The sequence below is a fragment of the Hylobates moloch genome, unplaced genomic scaffold (assembly GCF_009828535.3).
Source record: "Hylobates moloch isolate HMO894 unplaced genomic scaffold, HMol_V3 SCAFFOLD_5, whole genome shotgun sequence".
Taxonomy (NCBI): domain Eukaryota; kingdom Metazoa; phylum Chordata; class Mammalia; order Primates; family Hylobatidae; genus Hylobates; species Hylobates moloch.
In genome coordinates this window covers 114,604,558-114,616,472 of record NW_026652280.1, presented here as the reverse complement: position 1 = coordinate 114,616,472, position 11,915 = coordinate 114,604,558, and the positions used below count along the sequence as shown (strand labels likewise).

Here is an 11,915-nt window from a genome sequence, read left to right as displayed (position 1 = left end):
CGGGCATGGTGGTGCACACCTGTAGTCCCAGCTACTCGGCAGGCTGAGGCAGGAGAATCGCTTGAATACGGGAGGCGGAGATTGCAGTGAGCCACTTATTGGGGAGGATACAGGTTACAGAGCATTAATTTCTAATGGCCCCATTTGGTATAGTTTCATAGGAAAGCTCTGAAACTATAATGTAGAAAGGAACTAAACTGCCTCCTTTTTTTTTTTTTGTAGGGCTCCTGCCTATGCCAGATTTCTTACCAGTTTGTTAAGTCTGCTCAACAGCTAAGGGAAGGAGGCTAAGAGTAAGTTTCATTCCGCTGTCTTGGCTTTAAAAGTTTGGTTTGGACTGTAGCATTGGATATGGCCTTGTTTCCAATAGATACTTCAATATTAAAAAAAACAAAAAGGTTTTTAAAAACATAATTATGACTCCATAATCTGCCATGGGAAAGATTGCTTTCAGTTACTTTCGATGAGAACCCTAATCTAGGCATTATCATTCTTTTTAACCTGCTCAGATTTTCAATTTATGTCAGAAAACCCATGTTAATGTCGAACCTGCCCCTGCCTCAGAGTAACCTGGTCTAACCTCTTGGGGCTTGTTTCATCATCAGCAATAATTGTCTTGCCAATGTCACAGTCACTGAAGGAGCAAACAAGGTAACAGATGCAAACGCCCTTTGAAAAGTTCAGTACATATAAGTGAACCATCACTATTATTCTCAAAGTCTTATTTACAACCTTGGATGGCTGAATGAGCATAAGGTGGCCAGACTTCACTGTTCCTACTAAGTTTTCCATAGCCTCTGCTTTAGGAGAAATACATTCCCTCACATCCAGTCTTTGCTTTGTTGACTGCTCAACACCCTCTTTACTTGTCTCGCTTGCTTTTCTCAGAGTGACCTTGACAGCATCCCTCCAAAGAGAAGGGTCTTTCCCTTATATAGACATGCAGGTGCAGTCCCACTAACATTTATTGAACTCCAAGCTAGAACAAAAGGTGGAGGTGCACGATGAAGAAACAGGGCCTCTGCCTTCAGGAGCTTACAAGGCCATTAACAGAGTGATATTGATCTTATGCAAGTGGGAGTTGCCGCCTACTTGCAGAAGAGCAGGGGCTACAGTCAAGCAGCAGGGGGCAGAAGAGGCTCGAGCTCGGCTCTGGAGGCCGATCTGGCCAAAGCCAGGATAGAAGCTCCCGTGACCCATTCGTGTGTGCGACTTGGAAGGGGCCCTTCTGCCACTCCCCTTTCTTAAAGCCCAGAGCAAATAAAAGATCCTTTTCTACTACAGTAGATATACCTGTAGTCAGGACTTTGAACTCACAGCTATTCGCCGCACCGTTCCCTCTTAAGGAACTACTGCGCCCTGCAGCGGAAAAACAGCGGCGGAACACTCCACCGCGGCACCTACAATCCCTGAACGCTTTGAAGTCCTTCTCCTAAAGATACTCGGCTGCGTCTGGCCCCGCCCCTCACTGAGTTCCGCCCCGGACGCAACCTCATCTTATGGCACGGATTGGCTGGCCCCTGTGCGTGAGGACGTTGCGCCGTGGGGCGGGGCGGACGAGCGGTGTCCGTCAGGCAGTGTGTCCCAGGCCGTCGCTCCCGCTGTGGCGCTGCATCTGCTCCTTGCATGCCTTTAGATGGTACAGCCCTCAGCCGGGGCTTCGGGAGACAGCGCAGCCGCCGAGCATCTCTGCTGAGCTTCTCCGCCGATCCTCCTTTTCTAGCAGGCAGCTCTTCTAGGCCACGTCCAGATCGAGGGGGAAAATGGCGCCGGCGCCCCTAGGCGTCCCAGAGGAGCAGTTGCTGGGGTGTCGATCTGGATTGCCTTCTCGGTTACTCTTCATTGTCCAGACCGCTCTCCTCCTGTTGCCCGCCGCCGGAGCAGGTCTCTGCCCCGCGCCCTGCTCCTGCCGCATTCCTCTCCTGGACTGCAGTCGCAGGAAATTGCCCGCACCGAGCTGGAGGGCGCTGTCGGGCCTGCTGCCCCCCGACACTGCTATCCTGTGAGTAGAGCGGCCAGGCAGAGTGACCAAAAGGAGGGGGAGCCTTCCCTCCACAGGGGGCAGGCAGGAGGGAGACAGGCCTGGTCGGAGGGCGCGGTCAAGAGCCTAAGCTCTGAAGGAAACTGCCGTCAGGATTTTATGAACTTTGTTTTAGGTGGTGGGAGCCTGAAAAAGCCGATGTTAAGGTTTCTGGAGACTTGTATGATGAAGACCAGGGTTAAGATTCTTGGGGCCAAGGAGTCTGTGATTTCCTCAACTGGGGAGGAATTGGGGCGTGCATATTTAATGATAAGGACTCACGGGTCCTGGGCACCAGCATTGAGTTTGGATGGTTGAGGGGGCGGGGGTTGGGTTGAGCACGGAACAGTGCTTTCTGCTTATTTTGAGCTGCATTATTTGGTGTGTACTTCAGACTTAGTGGTCCTCAGGCACGTGATTTTATAATCACAATCGCCAAAGACCTATGAACTTTCTTTTGTCCTTAGTTCGCATGTTGGCTGATTTTGTGCTGCAGTTTTGATACTTAACAGGGTTGTAAAGTTCATTATGATGAATCAGGAGATCCTGTAATTCAGAATATCTTTGTAAGTAGCATTCTTGATTTAATTTAAACTTCACTGTAAGGAGGAGTATTTTTTCCAAAACCATTTGATGCTTTGTTTTCAGCACATCTTCTTGTGGCAAAGAACCCAAAAATCAGTTCTGCTTATTTATGTATGTAAAGCAGGTACAACGGTTGAATGAATTCTGGAGTCTCCACTGCTGAGTTTTCATTTTGACAGGTCTTTATTAGACAGTGGAACTTGGAGGGCTCCTTAATCTGAGTCAGCCTGGTGGTATTAGGAACAACAGCAGGTATTAAATGCTGCAATTACGGGGCTTCTTAACCACTAACATACAGTTATTTCTCGTCACTAACTGAGCAGCGTGTTTATTAACTGACAGATTTCTGATGGAGTCGTTAAGAAAGAGTCATCACTGGGCCAGGCGCAGTGGCTCACGCCTGTAATCCCAGCACTTTGGGAGGCCGAGGCGGGCGGATCACGAGGTCAAGAGATCGAGACCATCCTGGCCAACTTGGTGAAACACCATCTCTACTAAAAATACAAAAAAATTAGCTGGGTGTGGTGGTGCGCGCCTGTAGTCCCAGCTACTCGGGAGGCTGAGGCAGGAGAATCGCTTGAACCCTGGAGGTGGAGGTTGCAGTGAGCTGAGATCACGCCACTGCACTCCAGCCTGGAAACAGAGCAGACTCCGTCGTGGGCGGGGGCGGGGGCGGGGAGGAAGAGGGGCCAGGTGCGGTGGCTCAGGCTTGTAATCCCAGCACCCTGGGAGGCTGAGGCCGGTGGATCACCTAAGGTTGGGAGTTCGAGACCAACCTGACCAACATGGAGAAACCCCATCTCTACTAAAAACGCAAAGTTAGCTGGGCGTGGTGGCGCATGCCTGTAATACTAGCTACACCCTGAGGCAGGAGAATCACTTGAATCCGGGAGGCCGAGGTTGGGGTGAGCCGAGATCGTGCCATTGCACTCCTGCCTGGGCAACAAGAGCGAAACTCCATCTCAAAAAAAAAAAAAAAGAGTCATCACTAAAAAAATAGGTTGAAGTGCAATTAAAATATGAGAGGCTGCTTGGATTTTTATTGGAAATAGAATACAAATACGAGGTGTTGCGGAGGTTAAGAAGTATTTATATATTTGCAAATAGATTAGCACAGATAGGAAAGAAAGCTACCTCATGTAGTCATTGAGAAAATTAACATAAATAATCAAATGTAAACATAGAACTGTAGCGTAGTAAGATGCTTTCTCTTTTATGGTAGTGACACCTGTAGTCAGTTCTGGTTTTATTGACCCAAACTTAAAAACTCATATCAGTGTGCAGTGTAGTCTCAGTTAAACCTAGCACAGCCTCTTTGTTATGCAGCAAGTGCCTTTTTCTAAGACGTTCTTGGAAGAGCTACCTGATTATAACAATAAGTCTGGCACAGATTTGACAAAACAACTTCATTTAGCTGTAATTGAAATGAATGTGGCCTACTTTTTTTTTTTTTTTTGAGATGGAGCTTTGCTCTTGTTGCCCAGGCTGGAGTGCAATGGTGCGACCTTGGCTCACTGCAACCTCTGCTTCCCAGGTTCAAGCGATTCTCCTGCCTCAGCCTCCCAAGTAGCTGGGATTACAGGCGTGCGCTACCATGCCTGGCTAATTTTTTGTATTTTTAGTAGAGATGGGGTTTCACCATGTTGGCCAGTCTGGTCTTAAATTCCTGATGTCAGGTGATCCACCCACCTCAGCCTCCCAAAGCGCTGGGGTTACAAGCATGAGCCACCAAGCCCGGCCTGGCCTTTTTTTTTTTTTTTTTTTTTAAATAGAGAGTCTTGCTCTGTCACCCAGGCTGGAGTGCAGTGGCACGATCTCGGCTCACTGCAGCCTCTGCCTCCCGGGTCCCAGTGATTGTCCTGCCTCAGATTCACAGGTAGCTGGGATTACAGACTTGAGCCAGTATGCCCGCCTAATTTTTGTATTTTCGGTAGAGATGGGGTTTCACCATGTTTGCCAGGCTGTTCTTGAACTCCTGACCTCAGGTGATCTGCCCGCCTTGGCCTCCCAAAGTGCTAGGATTACAGGCACGAGCCACTGCGCCCGGCCACAGCCGGGCCTACATTTAAGATTCTCCATTGGTTGGTAAACATTTAGAAGTAATTTTATGTAAGATATATTTTTGTGTTAAGGTTTGATTTTTGTTTAATCAAGACCTTGCCTAGAGCCAAGTGACATTCAGAATTTTTAATGTCCTATAATGAAATGACATTTTCAGTTGAAGTGAAATGCCTTAGAGAACAATTCAGTTGTAGAAATGTAATTGGATGGAAGTCTTACATTGGTAGAACTCTTAGAGTATTAAAAGATAGTACCATACTATTTTAAATTGAGAAATGAAACATTCTTCAACAGTTGCCTTTAGCTATAAAACCACCAAGTACATTTGGGTTTCTTTATGTAATTTGGAATGTTGAAATACATGTAATGCTTTAAATACGTTAGGGATTCAAATATATGCTCAAACTTGGGACCATCAAAATGATTGTGGACAAAATTCATTAATACTGGTTTTTGGAAACCTACTCAGATACTGTCTTTATGCTTCTCTGTATGAGAAACTCTCTAGAATATTATTTCATCATTCAGAGCTTGACTGGGTTCTCTGTGGGTATAGAGCTCTGTTTCACGTTGTTCTGATTACACACACATATACACAGCATTGAAAGACTAGGTTTATCACTCAACTTCTTATTTTGCAAAGTAACTTTGTTAGAACCCCTTTCCCCTAATGATGTGTTATCTTGGTCATTTCATGATAGTACCAAAACATTAAGAAGTATGTATTTTTAGGGTTAAGGTTGCTTCTATAGATTATATAGATTTAGCTTTATGAAAAAAAGTAACCTTTTCCTTACTGTTTTATTTCTCTGTAGACTGTTAAATTTTTTTTCTTTTTGTTTTTGAGATGGAGTTTCTCACTTTCGCCCAGGCTGGAGTGAAGCAGCCTGATCTTGGCTCACTGCAACCTCTGTTGCCCGGGTTCAAGTGATTCTCCTGCCTCAGCTTCCCGAGTAGGGATTATAGGCACGCTCCACCATGCCCAGCTAATTTTTGTATTTTTAGTAGAGAAGGGGTTTTGCCATGTTGGCCAGGCTGGTCTCAAACTCCTGACCTCAGGTGATCTGCCCACCTTGGCCTCCCAAAGTGCTAGGATTACAGGCGTGAGCCATTGTGCCTGGCCAACTGCTAAAAATTTTGTCATGGATCAATATTGGGAACCAGTGCTGTACTTGATTAATTTACTGAATTATATATATATTTAGTTGCCTATAGTTTTTTAGTTCTTTCTATTTTCATTGTGATTGTTTAAAATTTGTTTGCATTTGTTTCTTTATAATAGTTGTGAACAGATTCGCTTTTTAGCATATAGAGAGGACATAAGCTTATGTTGAATAGCTCTAGGGAAGTCTTTCCATGTGTGACTTGAGCTTCAACCTCTAGCTATTTTAGTAACCCTGGCAAAATGTTTTCACTATTTTTTTAAAATTTACTTATTATACTTTAAGTTCTAGGGTACATGTGCACAACTTGCAGGTTTGTTACATATCTATACATGTGCCATGTTGGTGTGCTGCACCCATTAACTGGTCATTTACATTAGGTATATCTCCTAATGCTTTCCCTCCCCCCTCCTCCCACCCCATGACAGGCCCCGATGTGTGATGTTCCCCTTCCTGTGTCCAGGTGTTCTCATTGTTGAGTTCCCACCTATGAGTGAGAACATGCGGTGTTTGGTTTTTTGTCCTTGCAATAGTTTGCTGAGAATGGTGGTTTCCAGCTTCATCTATGTCCCTACAAAGGATATGAACTCATCCTTTTTTATGGCTGCATAGTATTCCATGGTGTATATGTGCCACATTTTCTTAATTCAGTCTATCATTGATGGACATTTGGGTTGGTTCCAAGTCTTTGCTATTGTGAATAGTGCCACAGTAAACATACGTGTGCATGTGTCTTTATGTTTTCACTATTAACATGTGGATTTAGTCTTTTTTTTTTTTCAGATGGAGTCTTGCTGTGTTGCCCAGGTTGGAGTGCAGTGTTGGGATCTTGGTTCACTGCAGCCCCCACCTCCTGGGTTTAAGCGATTCTCCTGCCTTAGTCTCCCAAGTAGCTGGGATTACAGGTGCCCACCACCATGCCAGGCTAATTTTTGTATTTTTAGTAGAGATGAGGTTTCACCATGTTGGCCAGGCTGGTCTTGAACACCTGACCTCAGGTGATCCACCCACCTCGGCCTCCCGTGGATTTAGTCTTGATCCCTTAAAAGAGTATGAGCTCACCAGCAATGACTTGTGTGATGTCAAGCAAAAACTTCGTAGCTTTGCCTGTATTTCATATTTCCTTCCTAAAGGGGCAGATCATTTGCAGTTCCTTTCTACATTTTTTTTTTTTTTTTTTGAGATGGAATAGTTTCGTTCTTGTTGCCCAGGCTGGAGTGCAATGGTCCAATCTCAACTCACTGCAACCTCCGCCTCCCAGGTTCAAACGCTTCTCCTGCCTCAGCCTCCCGAGGAGCTGGGATTACAGGCATGTGCCACCATGCCCAGCTAATTTTGTATTTTTAGTAGAGATGGGGTTTCTCCATGTTGGTCAGGCTGGTCTCGAACTCCCAACCTCAGGTGATCCACCCACCTCGGCCTCCCAAAGTGTTGGGATTACAGTTGTGAGCCACCACAACCAGCCAGAGGAGGCAATATTTTTTGAGATAACTTTATAACTTACAGTTGGATAATGTAGCTGAAATGTGAAAGTAATCTGCTTTAATAGCTTTAAACCACAAGGGGGTAAATTGAAAATGAGACCCGTGACCTGGTGCAGTGGCCCACGCCTGTAATCCCAGCACTTTCGGAAGCTGAGGCTGGCTGATCACTGGAGCCTAGGAGTTCAAGATTAGCCTGGGCAATGTGGCAAAACCTGCTCTCTGTCAAAAAAAGTGCAACAGTTAGCCAGGTATGCTGGTACACACCTCTAGTCCCAGTTACTTGGGGGGCTGAGGTAGGAGGATTGCTTGAGCCTGGGAGGCAGAGGTTGTAATGAGCCGAAATCATGCCTCTGCACTCCAGCCTGGGAGACAGAGCAAGATCCTATTTTTTTAAAACAAAAAGAAAAGAGAAAGAAAATGAGCCCCTTTAAAAAAGATACAGATGGCCGGGCGCAGTGCTCACGCCTGTAATCCCAGCACTTTGGGAGGCGGAGGCAGGTACATCACGAGGTCAGGAGTTCGAGATCAGCCTGGCTAAGATGGTGAAACCCCATCTCTACTAAAAAAACAAAAATTAGCCGCGGTGGCAGGCGCCTGTAATCCCAGTTACTCTGGAGGCTGAGGCAGGAGAATCGCTTGAGCCCGGGAGGTGGAGGTTGTAGTGAGCTGAAATCACTGCACTCTAGCAACAGAGCAAGGCTCCATCTCAAAAAAAAAAAAAAAAAGAAAAAAAAAAAAGAAAAAGAAAGGTTATACCTTTTGAGGGAAATCAGGAGAAATTTTTTTTTTATTTTTTTGAGGCGGAGTCCCGCTCTGTTGCCCAGGCTAGAGTGGAGTGGCACAATCTCAGCTCACTGCCGCCCAAGTTCAAGCGATTCTGCTTCCGCCTCCCAAGTAGCTGGGATTACAGGCGCCCACCACCATGCCTAGCTAATTTTTGTATTTTCAGTCGAGACAGGGCTTCACCATGTTAGCCAGACTGATTTCGAACTCCTGACCTTGTGATCCGCCTGCCTCAGTCTCCCAAAGTGCTGGGATTACAGGTGTGAGCCACTGCACCTGGCCTGAATTTTTTTTTTTTTTTTTTTTTGAGACGGAGTCTTGCTCTGTTGCCAGGCTGGAGTGCAGTGGCACAATCTCGGCTCACTGCAACCTCTGCCTCCCGGGTTCAAGCGATTCTCTTGCCTCAGCCTCCCAAGTAGCTGGGACTACAGGCACGTACCACCTCACCCAGCTAATTTTTGTATTTTCACCCAGCTAATTTTTGTATTTTTAGTAGAGATGGAGTTTCACCATGTTGGCTAGGATGGTCTCGATCTCTTGACCTCCTGATTGGCCCACTTTGGCCTCCCAAAGTGCTGGGATTACAGGTGCGAGCCACTGCCCCCAGCCTATCAGGAGAAATTTTAAAGCAAGTTAAAGCAACCCATTCTCATTTGCTTCTAGTCTTTTTTTTTATTGTTTTTGGAGACGGAGTCTCGCTCTGTTGCCCAGGCTGGAGTGCAGTGGTGCAATCTCGGCTCACTGCAAGGTCCGCCTTCCAGGTTCACGCCATTCTCCTGCTTCAGCCTCCAGAGTAGCTGGGACTACAGGCACCCACCACCACGCCCGGCTAATTTTTTGTATTTTCAGTGGAGATGGGGTTTCACCGTGTTAGCCAGGATGGTCTTGATCTCCTGACCTCATGATCCACCCGTCTCGGCCTCCCAAAGTGCTGGGATTACAGGCATGAGCCACTGTGCCCGGCCTGCTTCTGGTCTTTTAAATATCTTACTATATGGTTTCTTTTCAAGGTACCTCATTATCCATAGTAAATGTTGTGAATGAATCAGGGCATTATCTTAGCTAATTATTTCAAAATCATCTTTTTAACAAAGAAAAATTCTAAATATGGGAACACTAAAAGGTTTTTTTTTTTTTTTTTTTTTTTTGGAGACAGAATTTTGCTCTTGTTGCCCAGGCTGGAGTGCAGTGGTGCAATGTTGGCTCACTGCAACCTCCGCTTGCTGGGTTCAAGGGATTCTTCTGCCTCAGCCTCCTGAGTAGCTGGAATTACAGGCATGCACCACACGCCTGGTTAATTTTTGTATTTTTACTAGAGGCGAGGTTTCACCATGTTGGCCAGGCTGGCCTCAAACTCCTGATCTCGTGATCTGCCTACCTTGGCCTCCCAAAGTGCTGGGATTACAGGCATGAGCCACTGCGCCTGGCCCAAAAAGTTATTACTAACTCTGGTTCCCATCTGACTCTGGGATGGGATGTTTCGTCTAATTGCCCCAAAATTCGGAAAAATGTATCCACAAGTAATCTTTCATTTTTTTCTTATCTTTGTTTTTATAGAGCCTTGCAGCATCCATTAGATAGTTACTAAATATTAATGAATAAGTAGTTGCATGCAGTGTCATTAGGGCTGACAGCTGTAGATGGAGGTATTTTTAGTGGTCTGAAACTGTATACCAGTCACCCATTTTTTTTTTTTTTTTAATTTTTTGAGACAGAGTCCTGCTCTGTCGCCCAAGTAGCTGGGACTACAGGCACGCGCCACCATACCCAGCTAATTTTTGTATTTTTAGTAGAGACAGGGTTTCACCATATTGGCCAGGATAGTCTCTATCTCTTGACCTCGTGATTGGCTGGAATGCAGTGGGGTGATTTCAGCTCAGTGCAGCCTCTGCCTCCTGGGTTCAAGCAATTCTCCTGCCTCAGCCTCCCAAGTAGCTGGGATTACAGGGACCCGCCACGGCGCCTGGCTGATTTTTGTATTTTTAGTAGAGATGGGTTTTTACCATGTTGGCCAGGCTGGTCTCAAACTCCTGACCTCAGGTGATCCGCCCACCTCAGCCTCCCTAAGTGCTGGATTACAGGTGTGAGCCACCGTGCTCGGCCTCCAGCCACCCATTTCTAAAGTTGAGATACTTCAAAAGTATTATGGATGTCTCTCACATAATCTCATGTAATAGAAAGATTATCTTTTTTAGACAGTAGCAGAAACAGCAGTTTTAGTTTGCAAAAGAAACACTTTAACTGGATATTAGTGGCCAAGTAAAAAAATTAAGTAAATAAAAGACGTAGTAAATCCCTAAACCAAACTGGGGATGAGGCATGGGAAAAGCTGCTATGTTTCCACAATCCAATGTACTTTGCCCCTGGCTTGCATGATACTGTTACAATGAACTGTTTCACTTGCAACAGTCATTTCAAAGCATATACGATGCTTTCACTGTATTAAGGATTTTAACATATTTTATCTTCTTTATCCTGGTATATCTGGGGAAGTGGTAAACAGCAAATGTGAGCCTTTAAAATCCAGTGATATCTTCAAGACATTTTTGTTAGTTTACAAGATATCTGAACAAGAAAATCTGCAACAAGAGAGCCTTAAGAAATCTGATCTAATACAGATCTGATACAGATCACTTGGGCTTGGTTGTTACACAATTATACCCTGGTGTATTAGTCTCTTGTACTGCTATATACAATTAAATGAGACTGGGTAATTTATAAAGAAAAGAAGTTTAACTGGCTCACAGTTCTGTAGGCTGTACAGGAAGTGTGGCACTGGCATCAGCTTGGCTTCTGGTGAGGCCTCGGAGCTTTTACTTGTGACAAAAGGCGAAGCGGGAGCAGGCACTTCACATGGCAAAAGCAGGAGTGAGAGAGAGTTGTGTAGGGGAGGTGTCATGCTATTTATTTATTTAGAGACAGGGTCTCTCTCTCTCTCTCTCTTATTTATTTATTTATTTGAGACAGAGTCTCTCTCTGTTGCCCAGGCTGGAGTGCAGTGGTGAGATCTCGGCTCACTGCAATCTCCGCCTCCCAGTTTCTTTCTTTTTTTTTTTTTTGAGACAGAGTCTCGCTGTCGCCCAGACTGGAGTGCAGTGGCGCGATCTTGGCTCACTGCAGGCTCCACCCCCCGGGGTTCACGCCATTCTCCTGCCTCAGCCTCCCCAGTAGCTGGGACTACAGGCGCCTGCCACCTCGCCCGGCTAATTTTTTGTATTTTTAGTAGAGACGGGGTTTCACTGTGTTAGCCAGAATAGTCTCGATCTCCTGACCTCATGATCCACCCGCCTCGGCCTCCCAAAGTGCTGGGATTACAGGCGTGAGCCACCGCGCCCGGCCTCGCCTCCCAGTTTCAAGCAATTCTCATGCCTCAGCCTGCTGAGTAGCTGGGATTAACAGGTGCCTGCCACCATGCCTGGCTAATGATTTTATATTTTTAGTAGGGATGGGATTTTGCCACGTTGGCCAGACTGGTCTCAAACTCCTGACCTCAGGTGATCCACCCATCTTGGCTTCCCAAAGTGATGGGATTACAGACATGAGCTACCACGCCCAGGCTGGAGTTCAGTGGTGCAGTCATGGCTCACTGCAGCCTCAACCTCCCTGGGCTTAGAGGATCCTCCCACCTCAGCCTTCCAAGTAGCTGGGACTACAGATGTGTGCCACCATGCCTGGCTAATTTTGTGTAGTTTTTGTAGAGACAGGGTCTCGCCATGTTGCCCAGGCTGGTCTTGAACTCTGGGACTCAAACAGTCTGCCTGCTTCAGCCTTCTAATTACTGGCATTATAGATATGAAGCACCATGCCTGGCTACTGCAC

At 46.0% G+C, this 11,915-nt stretch overlaps 1 protein-coding gene across 2 annotated transcripts in view; it reads left to right on the top strand.

Annotated features, from left to right (window-relative positions):
• Positions 1-246: 246 nt before the first annotated feature.
• Positions 247-11,915, top strand: part of LRIG2 (leucine rich repeats and immunoglobulin like domains 2) — a 61,021-nt gene continuing 49,352 nt past the window's right edge. Inside the window, exon 1 of one of the 2 annotated variants that reach the window (XM_058439449.1) lies at positions 247-293. Coding sequence is in view for 1 of the 2 variants with exons in the window: in XM_032154965.2 (XP_032010856.1) it covers positions 1,764-2,002 (239 nt within the window). In the remaining variant the exon portion in view is untranslated. Of the gene's footprint in view, positions 294-1,558; positions 2,003-11,915 lie in introns of those variants that run through there. The other variant, XM_032154965.2, reaches the window with a different exon arrangement.